This window comes from Oncorhynchus mykiss, chromosome 17 (assembly GCF_057628025.1).
Source record: "Oncorhynchus mykiss isolate SJ-2025 chromosome 17, ASM5762802v1, whole genome shotgun sequence".
NCBI lineage: Eukaryota > Metazoa > Chordata > Actinopteri > Salmoniformes > Salmonidae > Oncorhynchus > Oncorhynchus mykiss.
In genome coordinates this window covers 52425786-52444295 of record NC_143038.1, presented here as the reverse complement: position 1 = coordinate 52444295, position 18510 = coordinate 52425786, and the positions used below count along the sequence as shown (strand labels likewise).

The window sequence follows — 18510 nt, the reverse complement described above, 5'->3', positions numbered from 1 at the left end:
ATTGCAAGTCCCCTTCACCTTGACTCTGCTGAATGTACAATTCTCATTTTTCCCAGGCTTCAAGGCTCATTGTCACCTTTGATGAGCATGTCATCAGCAACAATTTCAAGTTTGGAGTCATTTATCAGAAGTTTGGCCAGGTGAGTGGTATATAGCCTGTGGTGGTAAAATCCTATAAAGTCATATACATTTATAACAGTTGATTGCTTCCCATATTTGGAGTATTATTATGACTGTGCTACTTCCTGGTCATCATAAGACTCCAGCTTAGCCATTCTCAGGAGAGTTTAGGTGTGTGAGCTTCTCCCTCCTTCCCAAACTAAGAGGATTTGCTGTCCTTCCTCCAAAGGAGGCCTGACTGATTTCCTGTTGAGCTCAGATGTAATACTTCTTCACAGCCTTGTATTTCTCCCTGCAGACCACCGAAGAGGAGCTATTTGGGAATAGCGACGAGAGTCCTGCTTTTGTGGAGTTCTTGGAGTTTCTGGGGGACAAGATTGAGCTCCATGACTTTAAAGGGTAAGCGTGGCCTTAGAATGGTATTGACATGGCAGATGAAAGACTGGTCATGTCTCTCGATTACAATTGACTTTGACATGACTCCCTGAATGATGACACTTCAGACGTCTAAAGCCTTGTTTATTATGGTAGATCTGCTCTGATTCTCTCGATTTAGAGCAATATAATATTCTGAGTGATACGGACATCATGATTGAGTGGAAGGGGATAACTGCCCTTGGCATTCACTCTATGATGGATGAGACAGAGTGGTGTGGATGCACTGGCTGGTTGCACTGAGTCTGAGACGACCTGCTACTGCTGTTGGTGATGTAACGGTCTGGTTCACACTCTGGTTCTGCAGGTTCAGAGGAGGACTGGACGTCACCCACGGCCAGACAGGAACAGAGTCTGTCTACACTAACTTTCACAACAAGGAGATCATGTTCCACGTGTCCACCAAGCTGCCATATACAGAGGGAGACTCTCAGCAGGTAACTAGCTGTCAGGCCCTGTCTTGTCTGTCATTATGTCTGTCAGTAGCTAGATTGGAAGTATAGTATATCTACTTAATTTCAATCAAGAAACATCACTGGGGAACAGGGGGCACTAGTGAGCACCACATGGAGTAGACGCTTCTCTGACTACCTCATCCTCACTTTTGCTTAAATTTCAATTATACACAATGCTATTACTTTTGCCCGACCAAACTGCTACAATGAGCAACTCCATGAGAAACGCGGCCAAAGGGAAACTAATGCATGGCTAACCCTGACTCAGAGCCCTCACCGACTATTATATTAGCAGCTATCAAAAAAATGGAAGAGGACATGAACACTCAATTTAATCATCTCCACTCATCCTTACAATCGGTGCAAGCCTCCCTGGCTGAACATACAACCCGCATTATTGATCTGGAAGGAAACGCAGGTGACCACAAGAAACGCATTGCCACCCTCGAGGGACAGTATGAAGAGCTACTAACAGCAAACAAAACTATGAAACTCAAGCTAATTGACCTTGAAGGACGTTCAAGACGTTTGAATATCAAAATCACAGACTTGGAAGAAAAAATTGAGAAAGGCGGACCAACACAGTTCGTGGCAGAATTTAGACCCCAACGGTTTGTTCTCCGATACACGGCCCCGTGTCATGATTGCCAAAATACACTACGACCCCGAGAAGGAAAATATTCTGTGCCTGTCCCGCCAGCAATTCCCCCTGTCCTTCAACGGAGCTCGGGTTAGCATATACCCAGACTACACTGCTGAGGTAACCAGCGCCAGGCCTTTCATGGAGCTAGGAAGAAACTCAGAGATGCGGGAATCAGACACGGCCTCCTCTTTCCTGCTCGGCTGATTCTTACCCATGGTACGGTAGAGAAGATGTTCGAAAAACCACAGGATGCCGAGTCTTTCGTTGACAGGATTACTACTAAAGCCACCAACGTCTAGGACCCCATAGGGCCGTCCTGAGTAGTTGTTCACCGTGATCGGTAGGGCGGATTACCCCACTGTTTTCAGATATGACAGCGATGTGATAGTCCCTATACAGGTGGGTAAAACTGCACCTGACCGATTTCCCTGTTCCAGTAGGGACATATTGACAATATTGTTTTGCTCAATTCAGTTATTTTATTAGAGCAATTGTTATAGACCTCAGGGTAAGGGGTCCCAGTCACACCACCTGAAGGAAGGCTAATTTAGTTTCATTATAAATTGGTTAGCAAGCCTGCAGTTGAAGTCGGAAGTTTACATACACCTTAGCCAAATACATTTAAACTCAGTTTTTCACAATTCCTTACATTTAATCCTAGTAAAAATGTCCAGTCTTAGTTCAGTTAGGATCACCACTTTATTTTAAGAATGTGAAATGTCAGAATAATAGTAGAGAGAATGATTTATTTATTTCATCACATTCCCAGTGGGTCAGAAGTTTACATACACTCAATTAGTATTTGGTAGCATAACCTTCAACTTGTTTGGGTCAAATGTTTCTGGTAGCCTTCCACATGCTGGGTGAATTTGGGTGAATTTTGGCCCATTCCTCCTGACAGCTGGTGTAACTGAGTCAGGTTTGTAGGCCTCCTTACTCGCACACACTTTTTCAGTTCTGCCCACAAATTTTCTATGTGATTGAGGTCAGGGCTTTGTGATTGCCTCTCCAATACCTTGACTTTGTTGTCCTTAAGCTGTTTTGCCACAACTTTGGAAGTATGCTTGGGGTCATTCTCCATTTGGAAGACCCATTTGCGACCAAGCTTTAACTTCCTGACTGATGTCTTGAGATATTGCTTCAATATATCCACATAATTTTCCTGTCTCATGATGCCATCTATTTTGTGAAGTGTACCAGCCCCTCCTGCAGCAAAGCACCCCCACGACATGATGCTGCCACCTCTGTGCTTCACTTTTGGGATGGTATTCTTCAGCTTTTTCCTCCAAACATAATGATGGTCATTATGGCCAAACAGTTCTATTTTTGTTTCATCAGACTAGAAGACATTTCTCCAAAAAGTACGATCTTTGCCCCCATGTGCAGTTGCAAACCATAGCCTGGCTTTTTTATGGTGGTTTTGGGGCAGCCATTCAGGTTATGTCGATATAGGACTAGTTTCACTGTGGATATAGATACCTTTGTAACTGTTTCCTCCAGCATCTTCACAAGGTCCTTTGCTGTTGTTCTGGGATTGATTTGCACTTTTCACACCAAAGTACGTTCATCTCTAGGAGACAGAACGCGTCTCCTTCCTGAGCGGTATGTTGGCTGCTTGGTCCCATGGTGTTTATACTTGCGTACTATTGTTTGTACAGATGAATGTGGTACCTTCAGGCTTTTGGAAAGGATGAACGAGACTTGTTGAAGTCTACAATTTTTTCCCTGAGGTCTTGCCTGATTTCTTTTGATTTTCCCATGAAGTCAAGCAAAGAGCCACTGAGTTTGGAGGTAGGCCTTGAAATAGATCCACAGGTACATCTCCAATTGACTCAAATGATGTCAATTAGCCTTTCAGAAGCTTCTAAAGCCATGACATAATTTTCTGGAATTTTCCAAGCTGTTTAAAGGCACAGTCAACTTAGTGTATGTAAACTTCTGACCCACTGGAATTGTGACACAGTGAATTATAAGTGAAATAATCTGTCTGGAAACAATTGTTGGAAAAATTACTTGTGTCATGCACAAAGTAGATGTCCTAACCGACTTGCCAAAACTATAGTTTTAATGACTCCAACCTAAATGTATGTAAACTTCCGACTTCAACTGTATGTCTCCCTGTAGTGTCCAACAGTTCCACAGTGTTTATGGGGGAATTTATATTCCACTTCGTTTGGGTTAGTGGACGGGGGAGGGAGGTGGAGAATGTTTTTTTTTGTGTTTTTCATTTGTCCTTTGCTCTTTATGTGTTGCGCCAACCCTACTGCTACAATTCAAATGTATTTGAGGACCAAATAAATACTTCTTATGGCTACGGATAACTCTACTACTTCTCCACGATGTGGCGACATTACCCTTCTTTCATGGAATGTACAAGGTTTGAGAACAAATTTGAAAAGAGGAAAGTTTTTTTCCCATTTGAAATCTTTATCTGGAGATATTATGTTTCTACAAGAAACTCACATAAAACATACAGAGCAGTGGATATTAAAATGTAGTTGGGTATTTATCAATCAACTTTTTCATCCAAAGCTAGAGGTGTAGCCATATTGTTTCGAAAAACTATCCCATTCAAACACATTTCAACTATAAGCTACCCCTAGTATTGTGGCCACATTCTATCACAACATGTAACATTTTAAAATCTTTATGCACCGAAACCAGGGTTCTTTCGGAATGTCTTCAATCTCTTACCAGATTTATCAACCACACATTTATTTACAGGCGGAGATTTTAACTGCATTTTGGACCCTTATATGGATAGGCTTCCTGCTCGCCCTACCACTTCACTGAATTCCACTACTGTCTTGAATAATTTAATTGGAACAATGAACCTCGTCGATATTTGGAGATTACAACACCCTACGGATAAGGATGATTCTTTCTTCTCACATGTGCATAAATCATACACAATAATTGACTAGTTTTTAACAGACTCTAAATTGACATCTAACGTCACCTCTACCAAGTAGCATAATATAATCATTTCCGATCACAGTCTCGTTTCATTACAAATGGATTTCGGCAGAACAAAGCCTCAATTCAGTTGGTGCTTTAATCCAACATTACTCAATGATGAACAATTTCACCAACAAACAGCCAATTTAATTACGGACTATATGTCCCAGAATGATACTGCTGATGTATCCAACTCCACTTTGTGGGAGGCATTTAAGGCTGTTATTCGTGGGCATATAATGCCATATGAGGCTACCATGAAAAAATGTACGCAGAGAAGATTATTAGAAATCGAGGCCCAGCTCCCGGTGCTCGAGAGAGACTATATGGAAGCGCCCTTATCTTCCAAGTTGAATGACATAATACAACTCAAATATGAATACAATACTATTCTCTCTAACCAAGTAAACACAATGCTATTAAAGATGAAACAAAAACACTTTGAGTTGGGTGACTAACCGGATAAACTACTGGCGTGCAGCTGAGAGGTATACAGGCCAATAGAACTATTCATATAATTAAATCTAGTACAGGAGCTGTTACTACGGACCCAAAAGAAATTAATGCATGTTTCACAACGTTTTATCAAGACCTCTACCCCTCAAAGACCACTGCAGATACCGCAAACGTTTCACTTGGAGAACTCTCTGGGTACACTATAAACTGTGATAAAAGCGAATCCATGCCTCTTAAAGGTGACTTAAACCCAGACTTCCTTAAAAATATACATTTTAAAATCACAGGGCACAAAATTAAATATTTAGGGTCTGTCATCCCCAAGGACCCTTAAAATTGATTTATAAAATGAACTAACTCGACATGATAGAGAAGTTGAAGCGCAACATTGAGATCTGGAGAGTGTTGCCTCTATCTATGATAGGCCGTGTTAATGCTATTAAAATGGTTACACTCCCCAGATTCCTTTCTCTTTCAGAATCTGCCTATATTTTTAAGAAAAGCTTTTTTCAAATCCTTGGATTCGATTATCTTGCCTTTTGTGTGGGGATACAGAGTACACCATATCTCTAAAAAACATATAATCAAGCCCAAATTATTAGGTGGCCTGAGCCTGCCAAATTTTCAGCATTATTATTGGACAGCAAATACTAGAGCACTGGTTTATTGGCAGGATGCATTCCCTGGCATGGTAGATCTCTCCACCCCTTCATGGCTCGCTATTGAGCAAGATATACACAACACCTCTCTTCCAGCACTTCTCTTTTCATCAACTAAATCCCCTACAGGTATTACTGGCAATAACTTTTTGCAAAAAACAAAAACAAAGAAAAAGTTGGTATCAAATAAGGAAAACATTTGGTCTCCCGGAGACCTCTGTCTGTACCCCTATTTGCCATGACCCTGCTTTCCTCCCCTCACTAACTGACAACACGTTTTATTCTGGAAGAGAAAGGGCATTACTACTATTATAGACCTTTACATCAATAATATTTTTGCCACATTCGCACAGTTGAGGGAAATGTACAATCTCCCCGCATCTAACTTCTTCTGACATCTTCAGATAAGAAACTGCTTTCGCATAAATATACCACATTTTGAGGCAATTCCACCTGCCCACGAACTGTATATTTTCATGAACCTCGCCCCTGGCTCCAAGAGTTTGATCTCCAGATTTGAAGATCACTTTACAGCACATTACTCTGTATCCACACAACATTTGAAGGAGACCTGGGAGGAAGGAAATTGGAAATTACTGATGACTGTTGGGCTGATTGCCTTCGAGATATTCACTTGTGCTCGATAAACTCCTGACACCAACTTATTCAATATAAAGTGATTCACAGACTACACTATTCCTGTACCAAATTACCCTCATTCTACCCCTTTGCCTCTCCGATATGCCCTAAGTGCAAATCTGCAGAGGGTACCCTGGGTCACCTCTTCTGGTCATGCACCAAACTGCACACATTCTGGCAGGATATTTTTTTCTCAGAAGTATACAGCTGCAACCTCATACCAGTCCCTGATACAGCTGTTTTAGGCAGGTCACAGCACCTAACGACTTCAACCCACTGGGAACAAAAAACTTTACAATATGGCATGGTTATTGTAAAAAGAAACATTTGGAATAAGGAGACTGTACCTGTTTTTAAAACGTGGTTAGCTGAAGTCACCAGCTTGCTGCACGTAGAAAGGATTCGACATGATATCTCTATCCACAAGTGGTAGCCACCATGAACAGACCTGTTATTATTTTCTCCTGTTGGTGTGCTCAGTGGTGTGCTCAGTGGGGATATGACCTGAAGGGGATATTTCTCATGACAAGTTGCCACTTCCATGAAGATAAACATGGGGCAACATGTAGTTTCTCATTTGAGGACACAGTTTGGTGGCTTGATGCTTTCTCCTGCTGCTTTGAATGACCTCAGCTACCTCACCTGCCCCCCTGGGAGAACCATCCCAATGAGACTCTTATTCTCAAGAGATGAATGAGCAGAAGATCTCAGCTACGTGGACAGACAGACACACATAAAGACAGAAGATACCCTTGTGGGCTAAGACGATCAGAGATTCACTGTGAATCACCAACGACATAAAGGCAAAGATGAACAGACACAATGTGTTGAGAGGAAGAGGAAGGAAAACAACTAGCAGTCTAAAGCTGAGGCTGACCTTGTGTTGAGCCTGTGTTGAGTTCATTATAGAATGTCTGTGTTTCACCATGGTTATACATGGCAGCTTTTACTCACTCGCTGTCCATCTGCTCTCATGCATAGTGGATGTTCTGGTACCATCTGGCCCCTACTAACGTGTGTGTGTGTGTGTGTGTGTGTGTGTGTGTGTGTGTGTGTGTGTGTGTGTGTGTGTGTGTGTGTGTGTGTGTGTGTGTGTGTGTGTGTGTGTGTGTGTGTGTGTGTGTGCGTGTGTGTGTGTGCAAACATCAACAACAGGCCTCAGACTGCCCACTGACCATCCATGCAACACAAGAACCCTGCTCAGCATAATGATACTACTGTATAAAATGGCTTGTTTGAGCCTTACATCTGCCTTTGACCTTGTCAGGTGATCAGTCCTGAGTCTCTCACTTTAGTTTTTTTAGGAGATTATTAAATAGATAAAGCCTCTATGACAATAACAACTCTTCCTTATTTATTCAGTGCTTGAAGAAAATGGTGGATTGTTTTCATGTGTAAAACACAGTGGCAAAATACACAACTATAAAGCAATTCAGCAGCTAATAAGAGAGTAAATATCCATAAAGCCCTGAAAATAAATATTTGCCTTAATGTTTTATTCATACAATCAATATGCTCTGTGCTATTTTTTGACAGTACTTTGCCCTGCAGTAAATGTCATTCATCAACAGGTGTCATGTGGTCCTGCTGTGTAGAATAATTCCCCCATGTTGACAATGGTGTGCAGAATAACATGGAAACTGGTGACTGATCAGTGAGTCAACACATGTTAGGGAGCAGGAAGCTAAGCTGCAGAGGCCTATAATCACAATACAGGGAAAAAGGTCCTGTCTTTTTCAGTCTCCAATCACTGAATGGGTTATAGGCCGCCCTATGCCTTTCAATATGCATCACATGACCGCCACTGTTTTATGAAAACTGCTTGTATAGAGATATTTCATACTTACAATTAGTAATTACAAATTGTTTCTGTAGTAGACTATGCATTTAGTGAAGTATTTACATATTTAATTAATCTACATAAGTGTTCTTGGCTGACTTAAATGTAGTGGTTAAGTTTATATCCGTAATGGTGACAATGTTGTGTTTGCAGTTGCAGAGGAAGAGGCACATAGGCAACGACATCGTGGCCATCTTGTTTCAGGAGGAAAACACACCCTTTGTGCCAGACATGATAGCCTCCAACTTCCTGCATGCCTATGTGGTGGTGCAGGTGGAGAATGCCTGCTCAGACAACGTCACATACAAGGTAATGTTAGCCGAGGGATAGTTGGACTCCTCACAGTCTATAAACCTGTTCAATCCTCCTATTTCAATACATAGAGACTCGGCCCAAGGCAACCTGCATATTCCTTATAAGAGATCAATCAGTAACTGACTGGCAACTAACTGTCCTGCTTGTTCCTGCCTATTACCTGCCTCATAAATGTTTATAGAGGCTAGTCAGTGTTATGTGATTTTGTAACGGTCATTGTCGTCTGATGAGGAAAAACCGGACCACAGCGCTGCATGGTAAGTGTTCATGATTTTATTGAACTGAACACTGAAGCAAAAATAACACAGTGCAAAACGAAATCGAAACAGCCCTGTCAGGTGCAGAACACTAAACAGAAAACAACTACCCACAAAACATAGGTTGGAAAAAGCTACCTAAGTATGGTTCCCAATCAGAGACAACGATAGTCAGCTGTCCCTGATTGAGAACCATACCCGGCCATAACAAAGAAATAGAAAACATAGAAAAGAGAACATAGAATGCCTACCCAAAATCACACCCTGACCAAACCAAAATAGAGACATAAAAAGCTCTCTAAGGTCACAGATTTAGTGGTTTCATATGGTCATATGGACTGTCATTTGGGTACATTCTACCTCTCTTCTACCCCTCCAGGTGTCTGTGACAGCGAGAGATGATGTGCCTTTCTTTGGACCCGCTCTACCGGACCCGGCCATCTTTAAAAAGGTGACAAGTCATGAATCTAAATAATGGATAAACTAGGTGAGCCCATGAGAGGGACAACATATATTCATTCAGACTTTCCTCCTCTCTCCCTTTCTTCTCTAGGGGCATGAGTTCCATGAGTTCCTGTTCACTAAGCTGATCAATGCGGAATATGCCTGTTACAAGGCTGAGAAGTTTGCAAAACTGGAGGTGAGAGCAGGAGCGTGCCATGGCATGCTATGCAGTGTGGGGGCGGAGTCACGCTGCTCTCGCTGCACCATTTACCGTACCGTCTGTCTGTGTTTGTGTGGATGTTGTATGTGAGGGTGAATGACTGGATCATGGCCGTTTGCAGACTATCAGCTCATGTTCCTTTGTTTGTATCTCTGTAAAGGCACATGTTTGTGTCTCTGTGTGTGCGTTCATGTGTTGAACTGTATTGTACACTGAATGCCTGCAGAATTGTCTGCACGAGTGTTTACATGTCATTGATTTTTATTGAGGACACTATCCTCTGACTGATGAGTGTGTGTTGTTGTCAGGAGCGCACGCGGTCGGCCCTGTTGGAGACCCTGTATGAGGAGCTACACATCAACAGCCAGTCCATGATGGGCCTGGGAGGGGACGAGGACAAACTGGAGAATGGGGCTGGGGGGGGAGGGGGCTTCTTTGAGTCCTTTAAGGTAACCCCCTACTATGCGAGGTGCAAGCTTAATCGGGCACTTGACCTGCATGAGAGAGGTTGAATATTGAAAAATAAATGCTTTCTTTATTTCCTGGAAGGGATTCTGGGTATTCATGCATGGAAAATAAGGCACAGAAAAGGAAGTGTTTTGCTCTCTGGAAGTGCGCTGATGCTGTTGAAGATTGGGTATTGCCATATCGTATCCCACTGTGTCACGTGACCAGAGGAGGATCAGAGAGTTGGGAGCGTCTCTGTCAATGTGCATCCAGCACTCTGACTCTAAGCCCTCCATCAATGACCATTAGGGTGGTGAAGCTTGGGCAGGGCAGTGAGCCATGGCAGTGGAGGAGCTGTGATTGTGTGTCTCTGACGAACACTGTAATGGCCTCTCATTAGGGAGCGGATGAGGCTGCCCGCATGGCTCCCAATTTGCCACTCTGCTCTTTTCCTCTCTGGCTCTGTCTTGTCTATCTCGCTCTCTCTCTTTCTCTTTTCTTGCTCTCTTTTCTCTGTCTCTCTCTGTCCCTCCCACTTTCTTTCTGTCTGTCCCTTTCTCTTATTCTCTGTCTCACTTTCTCTCTCCCTCTGTCTTTTCCACTCTCTTTCTTTCTCTGCATCTCTCTTACTCTCTGTCAGTCTCTCTCCAGCCCTGCACGTCATTCATGGATGGGTCTACTGAACACTTGAAAGACATTACAGGATTATTATGCACTCTCCTCTGAATACCCACCCTCAGACTTCATTCAAACCTACCTGTCAGTGTGAAGCACTGGAACTGTCTCCTCTCTTCCACTAAAAGACATGTTCTCTCTTTTAGACTCTTTCCCTCTCACTGATCTACACTGCTCTCAAGTGTTCACATACGGTCCTGCACAATCTCAATCACAGGTTATCATTAGAATTCAGGGTTAGTGTGGTTGAGGTGAGGTTTAGGGTCCATACACACTCACCGATCGTGTCTCCTCATCTCTCTCTGTACTCTGTAGCGGGTGATCCGCAGCAGAAGCCAGTCTATGGATGCCATGGGCCTCAGTAACAAGAAGCCACACACTGTCTCCACTAGTCTCAGTAGCAGCTTTACCGAGACCCCCAAAACCCCAGGGATAGTAAGTAACCCTTTTGGTATTACCAGGGGCCCACGTGGGCCTGTCTACTGACTCCCCTGTAGTAGACACGGACCCTCCTCTAACAACACCCAATACCAACTACTACATACACTATCCTCTCTCCACTGTGGGATAGTCATTGGCCACCTGCACCTACCTGTGCTCAAATCCCTTGATTAAACACAGTGTTTCATATATGGTATCAGTCACCGCCATAGTTTGCCTTTTTCCATAACTTTTTCCATGGCTTTTTCAAATGAACCACTGTTTATTTTACAGTAGTGTTTATTTTCATGTCATGAGAATGGGAAAGGGGGATACCTAGTCAGTTGTACAACTGAATACATTCATCTGAAATGTGTCTTCCATGTTATACAAAGTCATGCTCAACCCTAAATCATATTAATTTCATATAGTTAAATCCAGTTGTTAGATGATCAGAGATGTTAGATGTAACTGGACTTGGTATGATGGTATAATCTGCTCACAGATCTGTTGAGGCTATAAGAAGGTGGTGGTGTGCTTTTTTGGAAAGTTGATTTTATGTGAATGATCTCAAAGAACCTTTAACCCTTTGTGCCACTTCATAGACTTTGTGGACTTTTGCGTCTCATAAGATTGTGAGGCTTGATTTGCTTTCTCTGGCAACCTGAGAGCCATTTGGGAAGAGATGAGTTTAGCTGTCAGACTACCCAGAGTCCCTCCCTTGTTACCTTGCTGTCATGAGTGTTACCTTGCCTCCCTTGTTACCTTGCTGTCATGAGTGTTACCTTGCCCTCCCTTGTTACCTTGCTGTCATGTGTGTTAAATGGGCGCTGCAGGAAGCCAGTCTGGCATGGAGCTGTACATGGCAGGCAGTTGTCGAGATAAGAAGTGTATGCATGCATCTTTTTCCACTTTGTGTCACTTTACAGGTTGCAAGTGCTCTGGCATGCAATTCAAAGAAACAGCTGTTGGTTCACTGTTGGTTTACTAATGACTTTTTCCTACATTCCAAAAAGTAAATCTGCCCTTTGGATTGTGCCAGTCCCTCCTTTCCATCTCTCTACCTCTCATCTACCTATTTAAACAGGTCCACTTTGTGATTTGACAAACTCCTCCTTGTGTTTGTTCATTGTCATTACAAGGAAAGAAGAGTGAGACCAAGCTACACGGGCTATTCTGCCCATAAGCTGTATCTTATTCAATTTCCTTCCGCACTCTGTGGTCTCTAACTTTAGTCCAGCTTTCAATGTGAATGGCTTTTCAATGTGAATGGCCTTTCAATATGAATGGCCTTTCAATATGAATGGTCTTTCAATGTGAATGGCCTTTCAATATGAATGGCCTTTCAATATGTGCTAAATATGTCTCCTGTCTTCTGTGTCTTATGGTGTACTGTGAGCTCACATTCTAATTTGTACCTTGCTGTTCAAACGGTACCTGCTGCATGAAATGTTGTGGGGTATTATTGTATCTTCTACTCTCATCCTCTTTCTCTTTATCCCCTTCTCTTTCTCTGCTTCCTCCTCCCCTGTGTGGTTCAGTCATTACTTGTCCCAGGGAAAAGTCCCAGTAGATATCATGGACGTCGCGGCAGTGCCATAGGGATAGGAACAATAGAAGAGGTTCATGTATAAATCTCCCTTCTACTGTGCTATTTCTCTGCTCTTTTCTTCGCTTACTTGTGTAGTTCTATGTCTCTTTGCATGACTCAATTACTGTTGCTTTCTGCTGAAACCAATAGCCAAGCAATCCTTTTCTACATCTCAAGTGTGGGGTAAAACCACTGGGTTGTAAGAAAGCTATAATTTAGGTAATAAGATTTTATGAAGAGTATCCGTCACAAAAGTGGAAAGGTCTGTGAAAATAATTACTGGTTTATTACCTTTGTATATCAATTCCTCTCTTTCACTCATACAACATGATGGAGTAGCTCAAATAGTCTTTCACCAACAAGCCACTGTCACTTCATTTTAGTTCCCCCATAATGTTTCTCATGTGTTGTAGATAGCAAGTATCAAATACTGAAGGCATTTGAGTCATTGTGCTGTAGAATCTCAATGACATTCAACAAATGCCATTCAACAAATGCCTATTTGAATGGAGTTCACGTTTTCACTGAATGTAAAACAGACCGAGTTGTGTATTATAGCCCTACAGTAGCCTCTGTCTTTACTATATAAGTCATGCTAGAGGAATATAGTATTGTGGCTGACTAACCTAGCCACTCCTCCCCAGTCTCTGATCATTCCTGGGAAGAGCCCCACCAGGAAGAAGTCTGGGCCCTTCAGTGCCAGACGGAGCAGCGCCATCGGGATCGAGAACATCCAGGAGGTGCAGGAGAGGAGGTGAGAGGAGGGCTTCTTGAGCTACCCGGAGAAGAAAGAGGAAAATGGGGTGTCAGAGAGAAAGCATAGAAAGAGATGGAGAAATGAAACATACCAGAAGTATGGTCCAATGCCCCAAGTCACTCTGCATGGTGGTCAACTGTGTCGCCATTGCGTTAATAACATGGCGACACATGCTAATGTTAGCTAGCAAGTTAATGGTAGATTAAGGTTAGGGATAGGTTAAGGGTTAGGGATATGTTACGGTTAGGGTTAGAGTATGGCTAGCTAACATGCTAAAGTACTTGCAAAATGCATTGTTGTGTTTAGCTAAAGTTGGTTATTAGCTAAGACGCTAAAGTTGTCACCGATTCGAACACACAACCTTTGGGGTAAAGAGATGAGGCATTCAAAGATTTGCCAGGTGACTGGAGAGACGTGTTGGTGTTTTACTCTTCCCATCGATAAACTGATATGCATTATAGCGGCAGTGGCGGTCAGTGTCGTTTATGAGCACGGCTTATTTCTATTACAGCATGTTTAGGTGACTGTCATTCATATTCCATTCACCCAGTTCAATGTAACTGTCACGATCGTCATCAAGGAAATGACCTGGCCAAGGTGCAGCGTGGTAAGCGTACATTCTTTTATTTTTAAATGTCGCCAACAAAACAAGAAACAACAAAACGGAACGTGAAGCTCTGTAAGGCTATACCTGCCACTAACAAAGAAAACAACCACCATTTGAGAAAAAGAAAAAGGGCTGCCTAAGTATGATTCCCAATCAGAGACAACGATAGACAGCTGTCCCTGATTGAGAATCATACCCGGCCAAAAACAAAGAACCAGAAAGCCTAGACTTTCCCACCCCAGTCACACCCTGACCAAACAAACACAGAGAATAAAATGATATCTACGGTCTGGGGCTTGACAGTACCCTATCCCCCAAAGGTGCAGACTCCAGCCGCAAACCTGACACTATAGGGGAGGGTCCTGGTGGGCATCTATATTTGGTGGCGGCTCCGGTGCGGGACGCAGTCCCTGCTCCACCTCTGGCTCCCCCCACTTTGGTGGCGCCTCTGGTGCGGGGACCCTCGTCGCCGACCCCGAACTGGGGACCCTCGCCGCAGGCCCTGGACTTGGGACCCTCTCCGCAGGCCCTGGACTGGGGACGGTTGCTGGAGGCTCCGGACCGGGGACCGTCGCTAGAGGCTCCGGACCGCAGATCAACGCTGGAGGCTTCGTGCCATGGATCCTCACTGCAGGCTCCGGGCCATGGATCATCACTGGAGGCTCTGTGCCATGGATCATCACTGGAGGCTCCGTGCCATGGATCATCACTGGAGGCTTTGTGCCATGGATCATCACTGGAGGCTTCGTGCCATGGATCATCACTGGAGGCTTCGTGCCATGGTCATCACTGGAGGCTTCGTGCCATGGATCACTGGAGGCTTCGTGCCATGGATCATCACTGGAGGCTTCGGGCCATGGATCATCACTGGAGGCTTCGGGCCATGGATCATCATTGGAAGCTTCGGGCCATGGATCATCACTGGAGGCTTCGAACGTGGAGCCGGAACAGGTCTCACCGGACTGAGGAGACGTACTGGAAGCCTGGTGCTTGGAGCTGCCACAGTGCTTACCAGGCTGGGGAGACATACTGGAGGCCTGGTATGTGGAACCGGAACAGGTCTCACCGGACTGGGGAGATGCACTGGAAGCCTGGTGCGTGGAGCAGGCACTGGATACACTGGGCCGTGAAGGCGCACTGGAGGTCTCAAGCGTTGAGCTGGCACAACCCGTCCTGGCTGGTTACTCTCGCCCGGCAAATGTGGGGCGCCAGCACAGGACGCACTTGGCTGTGCGCACCGGAGACACAGTGCGCAGAGCCGACGCAGGATATCCTGGGCCGAAGAGACATACTGGAGGCCAGGAGCGCTGAGCCGGTACCATCCGTCCTGGCTGGATGCCCACTCTAGCCCGTCCAATGCGAGGAGCTGGAATATTACAGCACCGGGCTGTGAATGCGCACTGTAGACACTGTGTGCTTCACCGCATAACATGGTGCCTGACCAGTACCACGCTCCCTACCGTGAGCACGGGGAGTTAGCTCCGCCAACCTCACCGCGTGCCCCCCCACACATTTTTTTGGAGTGGCCTTCCGGTCTTCCTTGCCAGCCGTGACCCTGTGTTACACTGGGCCCCTTTACTAGCTGCCTCCGCCTTCCTCGCTGCTTCCACCTGCTTCCACAGCAGGCGATCCTTTCCAGCCAGGATCTCCTCCCACGCCCAGGATCCCTTTCCTTCCAGAATGTCTTCCCATGTCCACTCTGTCTGCTCCTCCCGGCCACGCTGCTTGGTCCGTTTGTAGTGGGTTGTTGACTTTCCTACCCGGGTCACACCATAACCAAACAAACATAGAGAAAAGAAGGATCTCTACGGTTAGGGCGTGACAGTAACATCGATAGGTTTAGGCTACCACATGATACTCTAATTTTCCCGATATCAATCATGAGGTTGCTACATGAATGAAAGTTTAAAACACAGGTCGGAAAAAAAGTGAGATGACAGACAGTGACACATGGACAGACAGTGACACATTCAATACCGCCTTGCACACTCTTGTCTGCATCTAGCTTATCTAGGGTGTAATCATTAGTCCAACAGTTCCAAACAAGTGTTTCTATTAGACAAATTCAGGTATGTTTATCCTGTTTAAGTAAAGTTGTTCGACAGAATGAATACACCCCTGATCACACACAAACACAGTTCACTTTCCTAGCAGCCACATAGAAACAGCATGATCCTTTTGATCAATGTCTAATTTCTTCTCGCAGCTACGCACTCTCCTCATCTCACATTTTCCCTTCGCTTGTGGACTTCAGTGCACAACACATCAGCTGTCTGTGACCGGGCAAAAAAAACTTTCCAAGCCAAACCTTCATATCATAACCGAGTCAAATACTCACCACATGTTTTGCACTGCTAGCTAGCTGAAGCGTATGCTTTCAGTACTAGACTGATTCTCTTTGATTGGTTGGACAACATGTCAGTTCATGGTGCAAGAGCTCTGATAGGTATTTTTATCCCCCGTTTAAAAGAAACGTTTTTCAACAGAATCGGCGGAATGAATTCACCCCTGATCATGCATAAACACAGTTCACTTTCATAGCAGCCTCGTTGTATTCCTTCTTGCCTCTATGCACTCTCCTCGTCTCACCTTTTCACTTTGTGTGTGGACTTCAATGAACAACACATCAGCTGTATGTGACCAGGCGGAAAAACCTTTCCAAGCCAAACCATTTCATAACCATTACACACATACTACATCGTTGTCCCCATATTAGCTAAAGTAACGTCCTAGTCAACATAGCTAATAGAACTAGTGCATTAGTAAACCTGCTACAATCATGCAGTAACGTTAGTGTATAGTCAGTAAGCAGTTACACCATCAGGCCCGGTGGCAATAAATGAATAAAATCTTGAATAAAACCTTGACAACCTTACCTTGACTTGGAAGAGTTCAAGTGTTGTGTTGGATAGTCATAGCCAGCTAGCTAACATAGCATCCCTTTGTTTGAGCCGGGTGTTTGAGTAACTAAACTGGCCACCGGCATTTGCTAGCTAAGTAAGTGAAAGTGAAAAAAAAGTCTCTCTCTCTCTCTCTCTTGCTTCTCCTTCATTTTTGAAGAAATGCATTTGTTCAAAACTGTTAAACTATTGTCTTTCTCTCTCTTTGAGTCAACTACTCACCACATTTTATGTACTGCAGTGCTAGCTAGCTGTAGCTTATGCTTTCAGTACTAGATTCCTTGTCTGATCCTTTGATTGGTTGGACAACATGTCAGTTCATGCTGCAAGAGCTCTGATAGGTTGGAGGATGTCCTAATTACTGTGTAAGTCTATGGAAGGGGGTGAGAACCAAGAGCCTCCTTCCTAGGTGTTCTATTGAAGTCAATGTACCAAGAGGATGACGGAAGCTAGCTGTCGTATGGCTACACCATGGTGCTACCTTACACAGTACTGTAAACCTTCATTGCAAAACATTGTGTTTTAATCAATTATTTGGTGATGTGAATATATGTAGTGTAGTTTAATCTAAAAAGCATAACTTTTCAGTGTTTTATCATTTTTATTTTTATGAAATACATGGAAGAGGATGGTCCTCCACTTCCTCCTCTGAGGAGCCTCCACTGATTAGCAGTAATGTCTATGAGCCCATCCTGATACCTCTCTATCCCCTCCTATCTCAGTCGGGAAGTGTCCCCCAGCACACAGAGGACTCCAGACAGTGGACACATCTCCCAGGACCCCAAATCAGAGAACTCATCTAATCAGAGCTCACCAGAGATGCCCACAACAAAGAACAGGTGAATAGACAGTACTTAATAGTGCTGTCAAGCCCATGCTGAAGAATGTTTGTGTGTGTGTGTGTGTGTGTGTGTGTGTGTGTGTGTGTGTGTGTGTGTGTGTGTGTGTGTGTGTGTGTGTGTGTGTGTGTGTGTGTGTGTGTGTGTGTGTGTGTGTGTGTGTGTGTGTGTGTGTGTGTGTGTGTGTGTGTGCGCGCTAGAGTCGTCAGAGTAACCCTGGTGTGTAGTTTGGCCATGTGTTGCAGGGCCCCTTCTATCCCTGAGGCCCAGGATCTGTCCCGCTCCTCGTCCAACGCCAGCAGCTTCGCCAGCGTGGTGGAGGAACACGATAACGAGGGCATCGAAGAGTACGACACAGGACTGGTAGGTGCCCCTCTTTTTCGACAGTCAATCACTAGCATACAGCACACATAGAGGTCATGTCAATATAATAATGACACACTCAAAATGAACGAAAAGCTAAAGATCCCGACAATTTCTGTTGTGCTTTTGTTTGTTGCAGGAGAGCCTGTCCTTTTCTGGAACACCACACAAGAGAGACTCATTTGCGTACGTCTCCTGGGTAGAGGATAGTGTGAGCAGTACTAGTGCCACCAGCCAGGGCAGCTCTCCACGTGAGTTGTTTCATGAATTTTTTTCAATACTGCCATAAGGTACCAAAAGTTGAGTTTGTTTGTCATGATGGCCCATTGTCTACCCCTTCCTGAAAGCACCTGCACGGTCCCGGCAGCCTGAGGGGGGCAAAGGGGAAGAGCTCAAAAAGGCGGATAGCCGAGACAAGACAGAGCGGTCACAGGATAAGTCATCATCGGTGAGATCGGTTTTACTAATTG

At 44.3% G+C, this 18510-nt stretch overlaps 1 protein-coding gene across 5 annotated transcripts in view; it reads left to right on the top strand.

The window, feature by feature from the left end:
* LOC110494467 (rap1 GTPase-activating protein 1) overlaps positions 1–18510 on the top strand; it is a 129853-nt gene that overhangs the window by 108230 nt on the left and 3113 nt on the right. For 3 of the 5 annotated variants that reach the window (XM_036950528.2, XM_036950526.2, XM_036950529.2), the window contains 7 exons: positions 57–140; positions 419–519; positions 863–992; positions 8359–8514; positions 9157–9228; positions 9331–9417; positions 9750–9986. In XM_036950528.2, the coding sequence (XP_036806423.2) occupies positions 57–140; positions 419–519; positions 863–992; positions 8359–8514; positions 9157–9228; positions 9331–9417; positions 9750–9953 (834 nt within the window). In that variant the 3' untranslated portion in view covers positions 9954–9986. Of the gene's footprint in view, positions 1–56; positions 141–418; positions 520–862; positions 993–8358; positions 8515–9156; positions 9229–9330; positions 9418–9749; positions 9987–10878; positions 10999–12524; positions 12606–13218; positions 13329–17560; positions 17678–17904; positions 18041–18179; positions 18292–18387; positions 18489–18510 lie in introns of those variants that run through there. The other 2 variants (XM_021569547.3, XM_090205943.1) reach the window with 2 other exon arrangements.